The sequence below is a fragment of the Aplidium turbinatum genome, chromosome 18 (assembly GCF_918807975.1).
Source record: "Aplidium turbinatum chromosome 18, kaAplTurb1.1, whole genome shotgun sequence".
NCBI classification, from domain to species: Eukaryota; Metazoa; Chordata; class Ascidiacea; order Aplousobranchia; family Polyclinidae; genus Aplidium; species Aplidium turbinatum.
In genome coordinates this window covers 5,177,596-5,199,612 of record NC_137489.1, presented here as the reverse complement: position 1 = coordinate 5,199,612, position 22,017 = coordinate 5,177,596, and the positions used below count along the sequence as shown (strand labels likewise).

Sequence of the window (22,017 nt, the reverse complement as noted above, 5' to 3'; positions counted from 1 at the left end):
CTGCGACTTCTCAATTTTGATGCTATCCTTAGACTTTGCAGCAAAAAAAGTCGTTCGGCTGAATTTCATGTTAGTTTTCTAAATCCTATTGGTAGTTAGTAGTGAATGAAAGAGCAGTTTAGAATAGAAATTCAGAATAACCTTTCATTGCAATTTGCAGTGTAGTGTGCAGTACTAACAGTGGTCCCTTGCTACAATGTTTTCCCTTGCACGGTTTCGTTGATTTAATGTGTGTGATTTTGCATCCATTATAACGTAAACATTGTTGACTTAATTTGCACATGCTTATTTAATCATCGATCACGTGCTATTTCAAAGTTATCTAACTTACCTAAGCAAGGCTCAGTTTCCTCTGCAAGCGAAACCAGCTTACTTCCATTACGCTCCAGGTAAGCTGGTAAGGGCCACCATAAAATTCATTAGCACAGGGGCCCCATTTGACCTTAATCCGGGCCTGCTTCTAGACCTCTGCTATGATTGGCTTAGCCTATTATATTGTTTTTCTTTGTGCTGGTCAGATATATAAACAAAATAAACTTAATCTAGATTGAATGTCTGACCAACGAAAAAGCTTTAGGGCTAACTATGTGATAGATTTTACTGTTGCAAATTGTGTTAAAACAATATAGTTAAGCGAAATTACCATAAAAGAGACTGTGCATATGTATAAGCATTTATTACAGTGCACAAAAACAAGACACACAAGACATGATCGTGATAAGCCGTTTTCAATAGTGGCGAGTTAAAACAGGACAGGACTGAAACGTTGAAGACTTGAAAGTTTTCTGAATTCCTTCCATTCAATTAGCTCTAAGCTACACGCGGCGTAGTGGGTTTGGTAAGCAACACAGCGGTTTACACCAAGGAGGTACGTATCTCAAAAAGGGTTCACATGGCACTCTTGTGATTTCGACACAGAAAGGCCTAGTTTCAACGGTCATCGCTTGCCAGGCGGTTTGTCCCAATGTGAACAAGACAAATAATCGCCACTACGTCGATGTAGCCTATAACAAGTATTGCACGCAGGATACACCAGTTTACGTCGCTTCAACGTAACACCACACGACCGATACCACCACGCAAAAATTAGCTCATTGCAAAGACAGTGACAAGACATTAAAACACGTATATATACAAATAGATGATCCGAGTGTGCACGATTCCTGCTTTGCATCGGAGAAAAAGGACACCAACTACGTACAGTACATAACTACATATATAATCAGAAATTTCTGGTCGTTAGTATCTACACTGTGGTATAGCCAGAAAGTTTCACACAAATGAGAACAACAGCATTGGTTGAGACAGACACACGATAATCTTTGTATTTACAATCATTAAGCACTTGTCGTTTTATCAGATAATTCTTTTGAGTTTGGCAAAACACCACGACAGTTCGTGGCATAAACACAACATGGCGGCGCCCAATTTTCAATTGTTTCATTACATTTAAGTAGCTAGAATTATTGTAGGTCAGAGAGACCTTAGATAGGCGGTGGCGAACCTGCTAGCAAAAGTAATACGTTTTACATTAAGACTGCAATGTAAAAATGACTAATTTTGTTAGCTGGGTACAAAGATTTACGTCATGATTTACAAAAAAATTGACAACAGGAATAGAAAAAATAGAAAATAAACAACAGCCGAGACAATAAGACTTGGTTATAGTATAGTTCGAAAAACAAAGGTTCAAGCCTCCTCACGATATCTGAGTTATAGATGAAACACAACTTCGGTGATAATCACACATTATTTCCATCATCGCATGACAAAGTTGCTTTCCCGGTACAGCTGCTTTATTTACAGCATCAACCCGTTTTACATTGATTCAACGTAATATCAATAATATCTTCACCTCTTGCTGATCATTATTTTTATGTTGATTTAATAAAAGCTCGAGTTTGGTGGGCACATACCAGATAACAACCAATTTTTTTTACATCAATTCAACGTCTGCAGACGTTGGATCAATGTAAAAGGCGGTTGATGTGCTGTATGAAAAACTTTAGAAGATCATTCGTTCGCACATCAACACAACGTCTGCAGGCATTTTCGGATGATGAAGAAACACAGTCACAGAAGTTCAACGATGTCTTACACTGGTGATTTTGTACAAGGTTTTATAGATTAAAACCCAGATGAATGGCGACATTTTGAGCTATTGTGGAGACGGGCGTCTTAAGGTTGGTTCCCGGACATTTTGGGCTCCCTCCCGCGAGGGGTCCTTACTTCTCGGTTTCGACTTGGTAACCCTTTTTCTGGCGTCAGGGGAAATACCCGAGCTGGAATGGGTGATTTTGATGGTATCACGTGACGACGATCTGGCTTCACCCACGTGAGGGGGGCTCCTGATTGGTTGCTGGCGAACCACTTTGCTCATTCGGGGAATCTAGAAGCAAGGAAGTGGGAATTTACTTTTGTTGTGACTTGAAGACATATACAATTTGGGTAGAGACTTAGAGGTAACTTTTTATAAACCATAAACACACATAACTCAGCAACAACACTACATTTAACATTATAAAAACAAAAAACAATAAGCGAACGTTTTCGGCTAGTCATACAGCCCCTTTCAAGCTTATAAGAAAAAATATTTTTAAAAGAAATACTAAATAATAGCTTACAATATCACAGCAAAAATATGGACAAATCTAAACATTTGAGAAACTTGCTCAACTAGCTCACACAAAATGATAACTTAAAAATTACGCAACACAACGAGTCAGGTATTTGAAGACTTGTAGCTGAAATGTACAAAGCGCTGGTGGACTTCATTTCTTTGTCAGGCAAGAGATCAACCTCAACAACTTTTATAAAAGCTTTTCGGTTTTGATTCGAATTTTCAACTCTTTTTTTGGAACGCCATGTTAATAGTCTTAAAAGATGTTGCGACTTCGCTGATGACTACCGCGATGTAATCTTCAACTCACCGAAACGCCTTGAGGGCTTTCATCTTGTGCACGGTCCTGTCTGCTTGCCTCGGAGCACATGTTAAACTTTGAGAAGCGGATGCCATCTTGTCCCAAAGGGTATTCCCCGGCACTGTCGCTTCCCTTCGAGCTACGTCATAGCGAGAGTTTGTAAACAATCACAATGAATGTTTCTAAAATACGCTGCAATATTGACATACACTGTATGCGCTGCTTTCAGTCCCGTGTAAGGCAGACAGTTTTAGTGCAGCCGGGTTTATTTCTTGATTTTACGTCTTTTCAATGTCGAAAACGAAAAAAATATATAGGCTTTACTTGTAACATTGCGAAAGAGGGTAGCCATTTCATTTCACAGCAATGGAAATTAATACATTACTTTTTCCGTTCTTTCTGTGATTTCTTGGGGCGGCGTGATGGGCGATCACTTGATCTGCACATGGGTACTCCTGGGGCGTCTTCAAACTGCAGGTCATCTTCTATCACCGGACGGTGTCTAGAATATGAAGGAGACAACGTCAAATGTGGGAAGGGATATCGTTGAGATTCATGGTCATTGGTCAACCTCGCTTTATTCTTTAACTGAATTGAATTAACTGAATTGAATTTAAACTAACAAAACATTATTAATTTAAGTTTATTCAAGCCAAATTGAGTTCGGAAAGCAATTTTTTATCAATCGGACACTTGGTTAGCATGGATACAAGGTGCTTCAGCGACAATTAAATAATCATGATAACTGACATGTATTGTGGGTTCGTCGCGCCGTCCCTGGAAGGTCGCACGGCGGTCAGTTCATCAAGTTGCATCCTTAAGCCCTGCAAGCGAACACAGTAGAAATGTCAATGCCGCGCAGTCATCGCTTTAATCGTGCAATCAAGACAAAACAAACAAGATATTTCAGCTAACGAAACGCCTCCTTAAATAGCGCTTAAACGTCTATGGATAATGGACGAAGAAAGTTTGCTGGATCAAATATCTCGCTCTATTTAAGATTACAGTTGTTTGCTCGTACAGTACTGTATATACGCCAGCGTGAAACCGGCAAGTGGAACAGAACGTTAAGACGTTGAAATCGCGTAGTGCGTCATCTAGAGTGAATCTCTTACCGCGTTTTCATCCACAAGGAGGCAGTTCTGTGATTCCGCGTTATTGAGCGCGTGAGATAGATCGAATTCACGTACGGCTGTTTTCTCTGACAAGTCTGCCAGCTTATCTCTTTCTTCCTGCATGGAAAGTATGTGATTCAACAATGAGAAAACAAGTAATATGCTGTTGATGATGTCACAAATATCATCATCACACAACAATTTGCATTGTTTATCTACGTTTAAGGAAAAGGCTCAGGACCTAGAAAAAAATTTGAATATGTGCCAAGTTGAATTAGAATTTTGTTGAATGATAAATCCTATGATGTTCTTTCATCGTAGCAGCTTTATCTTCAAATAAACAATTAAGAACTTCAAGTGTGCGATAATCCTTACAAGTTGACACCTTAATGAGTTCGTTTACTTTTACGAGGAGGTAGTAGCATGAAACTCAAACTATTCTTGAAAGATGTTTAACTTAATTTTAGATCAAGCACATCAGGCAAGCATACTTGTGCAACCATTATTAAACCTTAGAAACTTATATAAAGTTTTGCTTCATGCAACATGAAAAGACTCATTATATATCCAAATAATCCAACTACAATGTAGCAGTGTTCGAAAGACACAGGAAGGATGATAAATGAAGGCAAACCTTGTACAACTGTTTGTAACGTTTGTGTTTGTTGCGAGCGACTTCAAAGTTCCGTTCCAGAGATTCAACCTTCTGCTGAAGCTGAGTAGACTGCGCCTGCGAGTCAAAATGGTGACGTCATCAAAAGTAGAGGTGTTAAGTTACCGACAGACAGCAAATCATTTCTTTTTACATTGATTCAACGTCTGCAGACGCTGAGCCAATGTAAAAAAAAAACGGTTGATTTGCTGTCTGAGTAACAATTGTTTAAACTTAAAGAAAAACTTTCAAGGCCGAAAACCTGAGGTGTCAATGGATTAAAGACTCTTCAATGCAAAAGTGACGAATAAAGCTTCAAAATGTGGTTTTCAAGACTAAGTGTTCCCGCAGTTTCATCCACAGAGATTTCCAGTTCAGTGAAATCATATTAATCAGATTCAAACGCAACAATCCGTAAGGAAAATATCCTTATTTTTCGAGGGAATATTTCCCAGTCGGCCCTTTTTCCGAATGGATTTTTGCCGATTACTATGACATGAAAAAGTCGGATTAAAATGTAACAATCTTTACAAAACAAAGAACAGCAAAGACCGAAGGGCAAAACATTACGCTGTCATCCGGGTCAGTAATCGTTTTGAAAAGTTGTTCCAGTTTCCCGCCCCATCCCGCGGGTCTGTCACTCTGCTCTTTCTTCGACGATGACGACGACGTTGCCGTAGCAACCGGTTGTGAGGATGCCTGAGGAGATTTCTTGCATTGTGACTGCAAATATGATGATGATGATTATTATGTGCTGATAATCCACTCTGTTTCAACCATTTACTTTGTTCTACCGTACTCTAAAAAATATACGCTAAGCTTGTTTCGATCCTACCCAGACTGAAAATCAATTTTACATTGATTCGACGTTTTAAGAAGTTGAATAATTGTAGAAAACGGTTGAATTGCTGTTTGGCTAGGCTGATAGTGATAAGTCTTAAGCGCGATCGTTTGGAAGTGTGAAAACAAACGTCGGTTTTATTCGTTTCTTTTCAATACTTTCTATCAAACTTCAGCTTTCAAAGCGCACGATGCAATTCCTTATAAATCTAACCCAAAGTCCAAACCCATTCTTCAAAATAGCAACAAAAAATGGACGTGTACTTGAAGCGCAATAGTTGGAGAAAAAGCAATGCAGCAACAAAACAGGAAAAAACATGGCTGCCAACACGAGGCCTATAGTACGTCTGCAGCAAATTAACGCCATCAATCACACCATAGTGTAGTGTTGCCAAGATTTTGTAGCAAGAATTCAAATTCTGGCAACCCTGGAAAAAGCCTTGGCAAGGAAATATTCCTGGTAACTTTGCAACAGATGCTTGTCAAATTTAAAGATACGTCAAACGCCAAATTGGTGTGGTAGAAAATATTGCAGGCACTTTGAAAGCGTTTACATCAATGTCAAAATACCATATAATTATTCTACCTGTCTGTCACATAAAGCTGCAAACAACAAATTTATGAAGCCGGCAAAAAGTTGTCTTTTTACGTTGATTTAAAGCTTTCAGACCAAAGTAGTGAAAACAGCTTTTCCAAGTTAGGCGAAGATAAGCAAAAATAGTGGAATGGGACTAACCTGTTGCAGTTTCTTAACCTTTCTTTCCAACTTGTGGCACTCAATGAACTTATCCTTGTAAGCCTCGGCTCCCATCTGCAGCCTTGTGGTCAAGTCTTTGACCTGTGACAAGATTACAACCGAGGTTTTAAAAAGGAATATTGGTTTCGCTACAAAATACAAAATGTATATTTTCAGTCAGTAAATCAATCACTTTTTACATTGATTCAACGTCTGCAGACGTTAAATCAATTAAAACAGTGATTAATTAGTTTAAAAATTTGATCCTTACAGTAGGCTAAACGCCTCACTAAATACAAGATTACTTATTATGGCCATCACCAAGAGAAGCTCTGCCATTATAAAACCCAGTTAATCAGTTCTTTTTACATTGATTCGGTGTTTAGGGAGGCTGAATCAATGCAAAAAAGATTATGAGCTCGAAAGCAGACACAGCTGGTACATTGGTTAACCCTAACCCTGACACGTTTTTCTTCAAACCATCTGTTTTCTTATCTAAAACTACTTCACTTCAACGTTGTTGCTATGTTGGCGAAATGTTCAATGAATGGATTTCACCTCATTAATTAAAAAATGGACAGATGGTTTGAACAGATCCAGAGTACGCGATTCTCCATCCACAAACCTTCACACGACCTTTCAAATCTCAACGTTATATGACATGACGAGGATCTTGTGAAGAAAGAGGCGTTCTTCCCGGCTATCAGCACAAGGCTGAGCACTCACTAGTACAGCGAGCAGTTGCGATTCGCTAACTGATGAGCCCAGCCTCATGGGCGAAACACGTATCGCTGTCAATTCTTGCTACAAATCGGCTGCCGACAAACATGACGACGATCTGTTAAGTTTTCTGACTTCTTTGCGTGCAACTTTGGTTGCAAATTTAAAAAAATGTCGTTACTATTTTTAGTGCTTTTAATAGGTTATTTACATTTAATTTTTCAGTATTTTTAATACTTGACTAGCTATGCCTAATTTTTAGTTTTAACAATCTCAACACAACATGACATTGCTGGTATTGCCGGCGTTGTTTCAACCTAAAAGTTGCAACTACAACACCAGGCAATAAAAGCCCTGCAAGGCCTGCAACACAATTTTGTTTATGGTACACTTTATTTTCAAAAGCAAAGCTTAAAAATAAGCAAAGAACAATAGAAACTGGCTGAAGACACAAATCAAAAGAACTCTGACAACTGCTGTCCAAAGTAGGCTACAAGTGGTATACGAAAAAGATCAAACCTGATTTTTCAAGTCTTCAACCTCCAAGTCTTCTGTGGATGACGATTTCACTTCAGTCTGTAGCGCAACAATACAAGAGGTAAAATTATCGCTGATTGCATAAATATTCATCCGACCGCATATCGACGTAACTACACTATTTGCAGCAATACCATTAATACTTTATAACTGAAGTTTGACTGCATTTGATGCTTTTAAGAAAAAGAATGCTATTAATTTCGAAATATAACAACTGTGGTCACAGCAGTAAAATGCGCATTTTGTATAAGTACATGCTCCTTTTGAAAATACTAGAGACACTTTGGTTAAAATACACAGTTTTTTAAGATCTTGTGAGAGCCAGATATTTCCAAGTTTTTGTTTTTATTAACTCAATGTTACAAAACTTCTAAGCAGTTTTATATCTTTTGAACTTACAACCAACTTAGAAGACTGTGGTGACTCGACAGTTTGTGAAGAGCTGGCATCTTTCAACGCTGGCATAGATTCTCTTGCAGCTGCCTCTTCCACGGCCTTTGCCAGGGCAATGTTGGCTTCCTCTAGTTCCTTCTGAAGAGTCAAGATGTGAGCCTGGGGATGAAAACGTCAAGAAGATCACAATTTAAAATGAGTCATCATCGTCGGATCCTGCAGAGTCCATGTGGACCCGGGAGAGTTTTTTTTATCCTTTTCTCAAGAATGAGTGTAACCTTAAACGAGGTATAAATGTTTTTATGTCCTCTGAGGAAGTAAACTACTTTTCAGTTAATAAATATAAATATGTTGGAACCGGAAGCTATTTCAATTTTCAAAGTTCAGATGCTGCTTGAACCATTGCATATGATTACCATGGTTCAAAAAAGTAAGTACTACAGGATTATCAAAAGTGAGAAAAACTAACTGGAAAAGGTGATCTGGTACTATGACACATCCTCAAATGGGCGATCTACCTAACACAGAAAGCAATCATTAAGAAAATAAATCAATAGTTTTTTTTTCAAGTCTAAACCTTAAACCATTTGACCAGGTTAACACTCACAATAGCATTTAAAAAAAAAATTAATATAATTTATGTTGTGAGATGCAAACGGTTTAGTAATCAATGCGGCAGAAATAGGTGACAAGGGATGGAAAAACTAGAAAAACCAATCTATGATCAAAAGTGAGAAAAACTAACTGGAAAAGGTGATCTGGTACTATGACTTTTCCAGTTAGTTTTTCTCACTTTTGATCATAGATTGGTTTTTCTAGTTTTTCCATCCCTTGTCACCTATTTCTGCCGCATTGATTACTAAACCGTTTGCATCTCACAACATAAATTATATTAATTTTTTTTTTTTGAAATGCTATTGTGAGTGTTAACCTGGTCAAATGGTTTAAGGTTAAGACTTGAAAAAAAAAACTATTGATTTATTTACTACAGGATTATGTAGGATTCAGCTTTTAAAATCTTAATGACAGGTCTGGGGTGAATTAGAAGGCAGCACTTGTATTTTCTCAACACTGACGTCGCAGGAGCGTTGTTAGATATTTTCAGCAGCTTTTTTAATGCAGTAGACTTTACGGTGTAAGATGATTGTCGCGTTTATTTCCTTTGTAAGTTTAACGTGTTTATAGAATCGAATTCACAGAATCGAAGAGAAATTTTAATTTCCAGTTTTCGAAACCCACACAATTTTTTAAAGCTAGTGCTTCTGTTTCTTCCTTAATAATTGTGTAATAGTTCACCTTTTCGAAACCCAAACTTTACTTTCATCCTTGTCGATTGTATGGTTAGGTTTTAGTGTTTACCCTTTGTCATAGCATGCTTTTTGAAGTAAAAAATTTGTTTGCTTCAGTGATCTCCAGTATGGTGAAGGAAGAGATCACAGAAGAGTAGAAAGAGGACATGCTCAGACCATACCCAGACTGGGTATCTCCATCAATGAGCAACCCTTATCTAACTGGTTTGAGATAAAGAGGTAGTACTTGAGCTCTATCAGCTATTTAGGAATGGATCAATGGAACCACCAACTTATCACCCCATCACCCAATGAAAACGTCTTTCAAATTTCTTTGATTGTCTCATTTTGAAAAGCGTTTGAAGACATATGGTCAATGGCCTTTTTTGCTTTGTCAAATACCAGCTGCTGTGTTTAGGCGCAGGAGCAGAGAAGAAAGGGTGACGTCATAAACGCCGAAAGTGATAAATCGAGTTGCAGTTCACTCAGTCAGGTCACATTTCTAGCACAATCCCTGACGACAAATTTGCAGGAGACATCCGTCTTGAAATCTACAGCAACATAAATTTACTGCAATTGATACTCTTGCCCAGTAACGCTTGCGTTGGCAAGAGGGTCTATGTAAAATTGTACACATTGTACAATCATTACCAGAAAAAATTGTCTGATGTCGAAAAAATGAAGGCTTTCATGTAAAAATTAATTATTAACGAATGTTTGAACGTGTATGGGCATGAACGGAAATAACCGCAACAAGAAAGTTACATCTTGAAATCTACTGCTGCATCAAAAATGCTACTGAAAACATTTGAACGCACAATTTCAAATGTCAGCTTTAATATAATGTCAGGGCGCTGCCTTAAACTTGCCAGATTAAAATTTTAAGTCCGGCTCTTCTGCAAACGTTTAAACTTCAAAAACCCGCCCGGCTTCTGCGCATTTTGTTATTCGTAATAAAGCATGCTTCAGTGCGACAAGCCATTTAGTAAGCATTTTTTTCGTATGAAAAGCGATTAAGTACATCACTGCTTAAGCAACAAAGCAAAAAGACTATAGTATAGCACATAAGCAAGTATGAACAATTTCCAACCTTAAACGAGGAACATTTGTCTCAAATTCTATCTGGTTTTGTAGTGCTGCTTAACAAAACTGTATCTGTGATTATTTAAGCTTACCTTTTGTTTAAATTTAGTTTCAACCTTTGCGTCGCATTGAGCGTCGCAATCAACCTACCAAACGTTAAAACGGAGAAAATAACTAGAAAAGTTAGTTACAAAAGAACTAGGCTGATATTTCGAAAGTCAAATTGAGCAATTCAGGTAAACACTTTGCAAATGGACTGGGCCAACCAACAACAATGCTTCTTTTCTGCTAGCAAAATTGGTGTTTTTTTATATTGATTCAACGCCTGCAGACGTTCAAGCAATTATAAAATGGATCAATTTTTCTGGCCGGGTTGCTGTACCACTCACATGCATCTCCCGCTGAACGTCTTCTCCTTCCTTCAGCTGTTCCTGATGGGATGCCTTGAAATCATTCAACTGCAACTCGCTAGATTGAAGCTTTTCTTCCACAGTAGTTAATTGACACTGTACAGCGTGAAGCGAGGCTTGGCAATATTTCAGTTCGTCATTCAGTTTCTCTTTCTCCTTTATCAAGAGGAGCAAGATTAAATCTTTAAACAATCCCAATGCAATCGAGTATAGTGCATATTGCTTTAAGCCAAAGTTCTGTAATCATCCCCATTAAAAGATAGAGGCTAAACAGCAGAGAGGCCACAACGTGCCTCGCATAATGCACAGCGAGTATTGGTTTAAAAACAGTTATCATCATACTGCGATCTCATTTTACGTTTAAGCTTGGCAGTTTTGCATACATGTGGGTTGTGGAAGCCTTGTAGCAGGCCCAGTCATCTACATTGATAATGATAGAGGAAGGTTTCCTCTCGATTAACAAGTTATTGACATTAAAACATTACTATTCTACCGACGGTGTCGTTGAACTAAGAGCTTAGAGCTGTTTTAGAAGTGTGTGGCTCTACTGCACATAGTGAGGGGGATCGCCATTTGGCATCAGCACTCCAGTGTCCTCTGTCCAAAGTACAAAACTCCATGTCGTTTCTGTTGCAAGCAGCGATTGCTTTCGCAAAAGTGAACACAGCAACGAGGCACAATTTTACGACCATTCGTTAAAGCACCTGTTTCACCGCGTTCATGTCGGCCATCAAAGTGTCCTTGGTGGCGGCAGTTTCGCTCAACTCGACTGCGAGAAGCTGTTTCGCGGCGTTCAGCGCATTGGCGCGATCCAAATTGTTGCGTACCAAATCCTGATATTTGTTCGTCTGGAGATAGAGGTAAGCATTCAGCACATTTGTAATCTTGATGAAATTGTAAGCATATTTGTAACCATACAGTACCTTCATGGATATGCCTTTCTACAATAAATCAAAACAAAACGGTAATACACTTTAGTTTAGATTTGCCATTCTTAAATTTTTGACAAGGATTAGGCACGAATGGAATCTGGGTTTGTTTCCGAAAATTAGAAAAAGGCCAAGAGTTCGCTCGTTCATTCAATAAAGTGCTCACGCCAAAACCTGCTGTCAACGGAAAGCCAGCTCGGGGTTGGCAATAGAATTTATATATCGTAAAGTAGCGTAAGCGGTTTATGCGTACCTCATGCTTATATTTCTTTTCCAGATCTGATAACTTTCCAGACACTTCCACAATTTTTTGTTCTTTTGATGAAACTTCGAGCTCAAGGGATGTTTTGGCCTTTTCAGCGGAAGCAAGTTGTTTCTCAAGAGAATGAAGATCAAGCAGGCCGTTCTGACGAGCCATTTCTGATTCGGTTAGCTGAGTCTGGTACAAAAAGAATACTAAATTTTTTTGACACCATTAGAATATAAACCACACTGCAAGTGGAGCTCCAATCAGCTGTCTACCAGCTGGTTGAATAGTGAGACCATCCGTCTGACACGCAACAAAATTCGGTTCAGAACAAATCTAGAGCACGAGAAGTGTATTTTACCAAGACATAACGTGCTTGAAGGTGGGATACGTAGATTGGCTCTCTTGCAGAAACAGATATAAAACAAAATTTTATCATCAGTAAAATATACTGTAGAATGTTGACTAATGAAGGCTTTGCTTCATCATGTGAAACAATTTTTGACAAGTGGAAAGGATAAATACAAGCAGCCTGACAATGGCTCAGTCAAGGTATATGCCGTACTGTACAAAACATAAACTCTTATTTTTATGAATTTTCCCTTCGCTTTCTTGGTTCCTCTATAATAGTGACTGCCAAATGGGCGTCAAAAACGTATACTAAGTAAACAGTATTATAAAGGAAGTAAGCAGAGGAATAACAAAAAGTGAACTGAAACTGCAAGACATCATACCTTGAACATGTCTCTTTCATCTTGGTATCGCTTCATCTTAGCTGATGCTTCTTCTTTCATCTTTAGCGAGGCACGCAGAGCTTCCTCCTTCTCTATTTCGATTATGGAGCTTGCCTTTAGGGAGTCTTCTTTGATTAAGGAAAGGTCCTGAAAAAAAAAAAAATCTGTTATCAACCGACAATCCTGTTTTGTGAAAAGATCAGAGATGTCCCTGATCATAGAACAATCGTCGTCAAAAGCCCCTGATCGACGTTTGAAAGGGCGCCTGTTCGACACCGCTCAAAGCCATGTGGCCGTGTCTTTGGTAAGACACTTAAAGGTATGCCTGAAGGAAAGATGTTTAATCTTCTTTGCCTTCCCATCCACATACTCTAAATCTTCAACCATGGACGTAAGCTTAAATAGAGCAAAAAAGGAGATATATGCATAGTGCAACATTCTAATCTCTCACCACAATTTGTTTCCTTATCACGTAATTCTCTGCTTGATACTCCTGGATTTGTTGGTCTCGTTTGTTTAATTCAAAGAGGTGCCTTTCTTCCGCTTCTTTTTGCTGCACCTCTGCGGCTTCGATCTGCGTTACCAGCCTAAACAAACAGTGCACTTACTAACAATGCACTATACTCAATACTGTGAATAAGCTAAAGAAAGTCTATGTCACTAATACAACAAGTCAAGACTTACGTTTTCTTTTCAGCAGACAGCCTTATCATAGTCTGTTCAGCAATGGCAATTTGGGTTATTCTGTCTGATAATTTGCTTTCAGTTTCGGCCAAGCTTTTAGTAAGCTTTTCAATTTCTGCATTCTTGTCAGAAAGCGTTGATTGAAATACCTGAAAGTGTATTTAAATATGATAACACAATAGTTAAGAAATATATAATAATGCAAATAATATCTACTTTGTAACATGCAAAAACAAGCAACAACTGAACAAAAAACAAAACAGCTTCAAGGTTCCAATTCAGTTTAGGCTGATGTCCTCGAAACAAAGATATAAATTAGTTAAATTTATGCAAGATGACACTAAGAAGTTGTGTTTAAAATATAACTAACCACTGAGGAAACATCACATAACCTATTCGCAAACCACGCATGTAAAAAAACTATGACATAGCACAATTTAAAACCAATAAAAAAGTGGGTAAGAAAAACTTTTCCAAGTGCGTGAGGCGTGAGCACAGTTTAGTTTGGAAACATGTTATATACTTCCTCGCCTTAAATCCTCACCGATATGGTATTGTTAATACTAATTAAAACAGTTTGTCACATGAAAAGAAAAATACAATATATAAGCCTATTAAGTTGAATAAATTTATGCACAATGCACATGGCAATAAATTTCGCAAAAGGACAGGCCGTTCTGCTTTCATTCAAAACACTAACATTCGACAGAACAGCATTATATATTTGTTTAAAGATGATTTCATAAAGCAGAAGCACTATATTAAACCCAGTAATTAAAATAAACAAGTGTTTTTCATATGAAACATCGAAAATAAACAGAAGTCTTCTTTATCATGGGAATATTGCAGCTTTTACTTCTATCACAACACACCACCACATCAGAATACTCAATAATAGGAGTAAAAAACCTAATTATTACAAACCATGTTTTCATCTTCTATTGATTTGTACTGTTTTCGTAAAAGAGCAAGTTCTTCCAACTGTTTCTGTGACTCCGTTTCCAAACAAAGCTTTTCTTTGGTCAAACCTTGAATTGTTTCTTCCATGGATGCTTTTTCTTCAGTAAGGGCAGTAATTTTTCCCTTAAAAAATATTTTTTTACAATCTGCACACTTGATAACACTGTGCAAAGTTAATACAACAACTTGATGACGCATGTACGACAATAATCCAAAATGATGGATTCAACACTTCATAGCCACTTTTATCACATGGTTTGTTTCACAAACATGTGGTGTTTAATTTATTCTAGGCCAGTGGTTCTCAACCTTTTTGTCTTGGCAGACCTCTTTTGATGCCCTTGAAGCAGTCACGCATCCAAAATAAAAATGTATCTGAAATTTTAGTGTATCGTGTCTCTTCTTTTACTAGAAACAAATATGAACTTGCAATGCACTTATGACGATTAATAACATTGACAAAATTATGTTACTTATGAGCTATTATGTTGGCACACAGGATCAAAAATCAATGAACTTAATCTATATGAGCTGAATTAATGTATTTCTATAAAATTTATCAAAAATTAAAAGAATTTTGTGACCTTTACTTGAAAAGAATTTCTTATTTTTTTATTCTTTGCAATCAATACTTCATTGTAATCACAGTTATAGTAAAACTGTGAGTGCTAATTGAGTACTGATTAACGTTTACATCTCTAAATTAAGCATTAATCAACCGTCTGCTGCCTTACAACAATTCATTTGAACATACACATAGCCTCACTATAAGATTTAACTCTTTTACATAAATTTGTTTAAGATATGAAACTGAACCTTTAAGTGACCATTTTGAAATTTGACAGGAAGCACCAGGGCATTGGGATACACAATTGAATCTCTGTATAGTACACACATGAAGCACAAACAATTTTTAAATGTCATAAACTACAAATCATGCCGCAAGGCGCAAATTAGGAAACTTTCATGGTCCGCTTAAAAACGCTTTTTGAACCCCTTTGGGGGTCCACTCCACAGACCCGCAGTTGAGAACCGCTGTTCTAGGCATCTATAGCATACTGATATTCATGTTGCTCATATTTTTATCATAGAGATTTTTTGTCATTTTGTTGCGATATCTATATATATATACTAGGCTTCAAGAAATTATCACTAAAGATAGCGGGGGAAGGCAATAATCTAACATAAGTGAACCTTGTTAAAAAAATAGCGAAATTGATTCTTATTTAATAAATAACACTAAGAGGTTAGATTGTTGTGCAAATGCCAGCATTTGATGAATGCAAAATAGCAGTACCAATTAACCATCTAATCATGAACTTGAAGAATTAAGAGTGTTAGGTCGATTGCTACAGGTACAGCCCTATTTGCAATTACCTCCAAAGTATCAGACTTCGTCTGCAAGATGATCATTCCCGTTTCATCCTCAACTTCCACAAGGCAATCGTTCTCATTGCAAACGCGGAATTGAAAAGGAGTGCTAGCTCCTTTCACATGACCATTTTTAGTAACGTAGCACAACTGATAAAACTCATTGTCCTCACCGGGCAATTGATAAGCTGAAATTTAAAATTACGTAAAAAATTAATGAAACAAATGTGATGTGGATAAGGAGGGAGGAAGGAAGTTTTCTTAGAAAGGCACTAGATCTAAAGGTGGATGGGAAGAGGAAACGCGGTCGTCCAAGAAGAACGTGGAAACAACAAGTGAAGGATGAGTTTAAAAAAGTCGGACTGAAGGAGGAAGATGCAAGGGACAGGGTGAAATGGAGAAAAGGGATTAAGACAATTGCTGCGCGGAAACAATCGGCCACCCCCACTAGTGGGGAACAAACCGACGATGGATTATGATGATGATGATGAAATATTTATGATACAAACTCAATGAATTATTAGGTACAGTCTAACAGTGGAAAACAATGTGCAGAAATTTTACTAACTATTTGATCAGTATGATTTCATTACTTTGATCCAAAACACAGGCATTCTATAAAACAAGCCAACCTTCTAACAGTGTTTTTTCATTAAATAGTTGTTATTACAACAATTGTAATTTGTTATCATAATTTCTAAATGAATGCATTAAAACCTAACGATTTATGTTTAATAATCATGCACTTGTCACACATTTTCCAAAAGCAGAAAATATAAAACAAACAAGTGGCTAAAAAATATGATTGAAGAACACAACTGGTCCTACCTTGAAATATGACATGTTGGGTTTTGCATTCAACATCTAAACTTTTCGATTTTGAAGCCCACACATATGTTGAATAATCCCTTGGACTTGCCCAGCCCACTCTGAACAGACCAATCCAGTCCTTGGATGTCGGGCTGATAGCCTCGGTTAAGATATACGAGACTTTGGTGTCGGCATCGGGCGGAAAACAATCTGGAATATCAGGAAAAATGACCTGAAATAAAGAATAAAATAGTTATTGAGTATAACGCTGATTACTGGGGAATGTAGATAAAAATCCATACAGAAAATATCTCAACTGAAAAATTTCCTTATTTTTTAAGAAAGGGGTTAGGGTTTATATTTTTCTGTATGGATTTTTACTAATTCTAGGTCACATTACAAACATGCCCAATGCCCATGTGTAGTCACTTAGTACAAATCAAACAATCCTTTATGACACCCTCTACTGATAATGCAACAACGAAGAACATGATGACCACAAAAATATAATTACTTAAGTCATCAATCTCACCTGTGAGAAGTTTCTCATGGCAATTTCATGTGGTGCCACTGACTCTGGTATGAAAGGTGGTACCTCATCCAGGGATACTTCTTCAACATCTTCTGTTGCCATCTTTTATAAATTATTAGCAATGGCTTTATCATATAATCTAGCCTATACAAAGGCCTATATACAGTATACATACATTGATTATCATGATTAGTTATGGAAACCTACTGATTTTTCAAAGACATTCTCAAATCAAAAAATAAGCTTTGTTTACAGTGTCATAAAGTCACTTTCATCCAAATTTTGTCATACAGTATATTTATGGTTTGTTCAAGATGAATTGTCATGTTTCTGTAAATGTCCAAGAGAGTACGAGAACATCTAAACTAGTGTTGGGCGATATTGAAAAAAACAAAACGATACGATATTTGAAAAATACTCGATATTTCGATACTTTTCGATATTTTTGTACTAATTAAGAAAAGAGTTTCTCAGTCTTCGAAATTAGTGTCGGCAATTGCCGAGGTGATTGCCGACGCAGATGCATGAATGGCGCATTAGCGTCGGCAATAAAAATGCCGAGGCCACAAGAGCGCTTGTAAAGTTAGGGTTAGATATTCCTCCCAGTCGTTATGCCACAGCCATAGGTTTGCTCCTTAGTCAACACCCTGATGGAGCTCTGCGAAAGAGGCGTGTGGATGGGTATCAAAGCACAAAAGCGGGAAAACGTGGACGCTTCATTGCGAACGGCAAAGACAGTGTAGATTTACAGCCAAGCGATGAGCCTCTTGATGTGTCCGATTCCAGTGATGACACGACAATCTCATCCTCCGATACAGCATCTGATGATTCCGATTCTGACATCTAGTTCTTCATCAAGGAGACTTTGTGTTGCTCGCAGATATCCCAACTGTGCCGAAATCATGTTACTGCATACCTAAATCGAGGCAATCTTCTCGCAGGGTTACATTACCTAAATCGAGGCAATCTTCTCGTTATTTTATGATAATTCAACGTCGCTAGATGTCGAATTAATGTAAAACAAACGTAAATTTCTTATTGGGCATTGTTGTTACGCAATATAACCCGCCGGGAAAATTAAATCGATTTGTGCTGACACGAACGTTGAATCAACCCAAAATTACCTTACTTTTCCTCCCCATGAGTTATTCAACGTGAATTACCGTAACAGCGTGCGTATCGTGTTGCTCGCTTTATCGCTACTTTTGGTATTATTACATCACAACAAATCAAACAGTGCGGTCGTGATAGACTACTCTAGCATATTTTTCGCTTCTCGTTTTCCATGTTTGGTACAATTTTTTCGTTATAAACGTTCACAGCAATTGCCGAGGCAATTTCAACTTTTGCCGTTTGGCTTTGGCAACGTTTTTGTAGGGGTTTGCAGTTATGAGTTATCGAACGATATTGAAATAAATATCGATATTGAAAAGATATCGTATCGTATCGAAAATTCGATATATCGCCCAACACTAATCTAAACTTCAGTTGGAACTTTGTTACAAACTTGAACTAAATTGGAAAACTTTGTTTACCATAAATTGCATATTATCAAATTGTATACCGTATACAGTGGCGTACGCAGGATTTTATGAAGGGGGGGGCCATTGAGAGTAGCGTAGCCAGGATTTTTTAAAGGGGGGTTTTTTGACGACCGGCGGGCGAAGCCCGACGGCGCTTTTGCTCAAGACGACACCCAGCGACGGGGGGTTTGGGGGCCCTCCCCCAGAAAATTTTGAAAAATTACTTTGAATTTGGTGCATTTTGAGAGCATTTTAAACAAAAATGTGGGTATGAATATTCCTGTAAAATGGTGCTGTCAGGTGGCATAGTAAAAGGATAAGATCATGTTTTCTTCGGCATTTTTTGGAAATAAAGCTAAGTCTCTATGTTTTCTTGTTGTTAATTCCTGGCTGAGATGTTTGAATGTTTGGTATTGGCAAAACTCGCTCTTTTAATGCAGTTTTGTTTAAAATTAGGCAAGTTTTTTTTAGACTGAAAGCATCATTCCCAAGCATAAAGAGACTGAAAGCATCATTCTCAATATCGTGACGTCACACGCGTGCCAAGTGGGGTTGTACCCCCCCCCCCCCCCATGGCTACGCCACCGGCCATTGATATCCCAGACGTCTTCATTATATCCCAGTATGGTTTTAGTTTAGACTACATCCATTTCTCTCTCACTGATCACTGCAATAGGCTTACAGAACACTATGCTACATTGGCATACCTGGGGTGGGGTACTAGGTGGATTGGGCCATGTATTTCGTATTGGCTTAGTCTATAAAACAACATTGTTACAGTAATTGCTTTGACAGAGCAATGCAAAACATATTAAATGCCTTAATCTACGTCGTTAACTACTAAAACATTTTTAAGGGGGGGGGGGGGGGGCCATGGCCCAATGGCCCCCCCTGTGTACGCCACTGACCGTATATATATATATGATGTTTGCTCTTCTACCTACGTCCTACTAGCTCTTCATCACTTTCGCTCACATGACACGCAAAAACAAACCTAAGGAAAAAAAGTCTAGTGAAACGTTTGACTCTTTAAGCGCAGCCGCAGGTCGTTGGTTAGATGAAACTCTTTCAGAGTGACTTTGCTGAAATTTTAAAAAGCCTTCTAAACTATAGATATTATATATACAGTTCAAGATAAAGTAATTAAGCATGACGATCGACGTTAAAACTGACCAGTGTGTCTGCCATGAGACTTAATTTGTCCGCTGAGATAGCTGCTCAGACCAGACACGTTTGTCCGCTGCCAACAAAATCGAATTTCAAGGCCTGCAACCTATTTCGTACCCTGAAAAGATCGAGAGAAATTTTGAAATGTTTGTGACAACTCCGATCAGCGACTTCGGCTCTGTTGTATTTTTTTCTCGATCCTTTCAGGGTACGAAATAGGTTGCACCCGTAGCACATAGTATTTGACTAAAGGTCTGTGCTACTGCCTTTGCATAAGGTGAAGAAAATCTACAATGCCATATCTTAACTGCTAGCCATTTATGGTAAGTCTTAGAATAACTCATAGCTTCATCATATCATCTTTTTGCTACTTAAAGTTATCCGATGATGACCTACACAACTACCACTGTGGGGTCTCCAATGGTATGACTACTCATCACATTATTTTTATAGTGTGGAAGGCAAATAAAGTTATCTTTCTCTCTTTAGGTTATTTAATTCATTCATTCATTTTATTTTTAATTGAATATAAACCTAATACCTCTTCTAGTGAGGTAGTTTTACGCTATGATATTGTGTGAACCTCCAACCTGAAACCCGTTTCAGCAACTTGCATCAAAGTTCAAACCACAGATGGTCAAATCAATAAAACATAAAACAAACATAGGCCTACTGCACGGAAACAATCGGCCACCCCCACTAGTGGGGAACATGGATTATGATGATGATGATGATGATACACAATTACACAGTTCCCCACCACCGCAATCTTTTTTCATGAACAAAGATGAGAGAAGGTCAGCTGACCAAAAGTTATTATTTATCTGAAGACGTCAGTACATCACGTGATAAATGGTTCCTTCGAGCAGACACATGTCTGAAAAGATTGTAGGGGCTGGGAAAAAAAACAAACAAGAAAAAACAATTTCATCAGCAAGATACGAGATATGCGGTATATGCCAGTGTGTTTCAACCTTGTGTGAGCTAAAGAACACTTTATGCATTAAATTAAACTAATCTTGCAAAACACCAAGCAAAAGTTGTGCAATAAAATCAGGGCTTTTGAGAGAAATCAGGAATGGTCGGGAAACAATACGAAAAATGTGCCCGAACAAAACAATTTCAGCAAAAAAAAAAATATATATTTATTATGCGTTGAACGTTTGTTTCAATTAAACTTGGCCTACTTTTATCGATGTGTAATTAAATTCCTTTCAACGTTAGATTTTAACAACGTATTGATATGGAAAAAAATCTTTTTATAAAATCTTCAAAATTCAATCAATTAACGTAGGCCTACTTGCAGCAGAAATGCCATTTTTGCTAACTATTTTGTCTACAAGGATTGTAAACGGCTTTCACAGACTGACAGAAGTGGCAATCTATTATTCGGCAATATTGCGGAACGCAATTAGCCTACATGTTGCTAAAATTCGATGCTCATTTGATATCTGTTCAGAAATAGACCTATTATTAAATTGAGTGTAGCCTATTATTGCATACCGTACCTTTTTATGTTTATAAACTTTTAACTTGCTTTCATTTGCATCAAAATAAGGCTGCATATATTTATTTTTTTCAATGTCGAAATGCAAAAAAACGATTTTGTGAAAATAAATGCAGTAGGCTAACATAACCAACAAAAAAAAGGTGGCAAACCGTAATGGTTTAATTCTTAAGACGTGCAATCGTGCATGCAAGGCTCATGTACCGATAGGCTACATCTTATAAGGCAGGGTTTCCCAAACTGTGGTCCGCGGACCACTGGTGGTCCGCGACGGCTACACAGGTGGTCCGTGGCGATATGACAAAAAATTGAAAAGTCACACATATAAGTTACGTTGTACAGTACGTAGGCTACCCTGTTAAAGATAATTGCCACAGTTCTTTACAACTTAAATGATTTCGAAAGCTTTTGCTATCCAGTATTGTAAATCTTACTTGTTGCACCTTTGTAGCAGTAAAAAGTTGTTCACGAAAAGTTCTTGTATTCAACATTCTCATTTAACTTGTTGGTGTGAGGTGGTATGGGCATGTTTTGAGAAGGGATGAAGATGATGTATTGAGAAGATCGCTGGAGTTGCAAGTGGAGGGTCGTAGAAAACAAGGAATACCCAAGAAAACGTGGAAAAGGCAAATTGAGGAGGAAAGCAGCAAGGTGGGCTTGACAAGAGAGGGCGCGTTAGACAGATTGATGTGGAGGCCATTGCGGCACTTGGAGGTGAATCCGGCCACCCTCGATAACGGGGACATCACCGGATTAAAACTGGAGTACTAGTAAAACTTGTAGAACGCGTATTTGAACTGCGAGAGGAGCTTTTAGTTTTCCTGCAAGCGCACAATGCTGACTTGGCTTCACTGGTA

At 37.9% G+C, this 22,017-nt stretch overlaps 1 protein-coding gene across 1 annotated transcript; it reads right to left on the bottom strand.

Moving 5' to 3' along the window:
* Positions 1–659: 659 nt before the first annotated feature.
* Positions 660–20,398, bottom strand: LOC145787563 (uncharacterized). The gene is made up of 22 exons (XM_082599330.1): positions 20,195–20,398; positions 19,660–19,771; positions 16,964–17,065; positions 16,450–16,663; positions 15,628–15,809; positions 14,215–14,373; positions 13,291–13,439; positions 13,058–13,193; positions 12,607–12,753; positions 11,879–12,064; positions 11,401–11,544; positions 10,676–10,852; positions 7,921–8,073; positions 7,504–7,560; positions 6,265–6,366; positions 5,259–5,411; positions 4,671–4,766; positions 4,037–4,153; positions 3,672–3,745; positions 3,307–3,423; positions 2,931–3,060; positions 660–2,389 (listed from the first exon to the last, which is right to left on the bottom strand). Exons 2-22 carry the CDS (start codon positions 19,672–19,674, stop codon positions 2,159–2,161), a joined length of 2,841 nt encoding a protein of 946 aa, XP_082455456.1. The 5' UTR covers positions 19,675–19,771; positions 20,195–20,398; the 3' UTR covers positions 660–2,158.
* Positions 20,399–22,017: the final 1,619 nt, after the last annotated feature.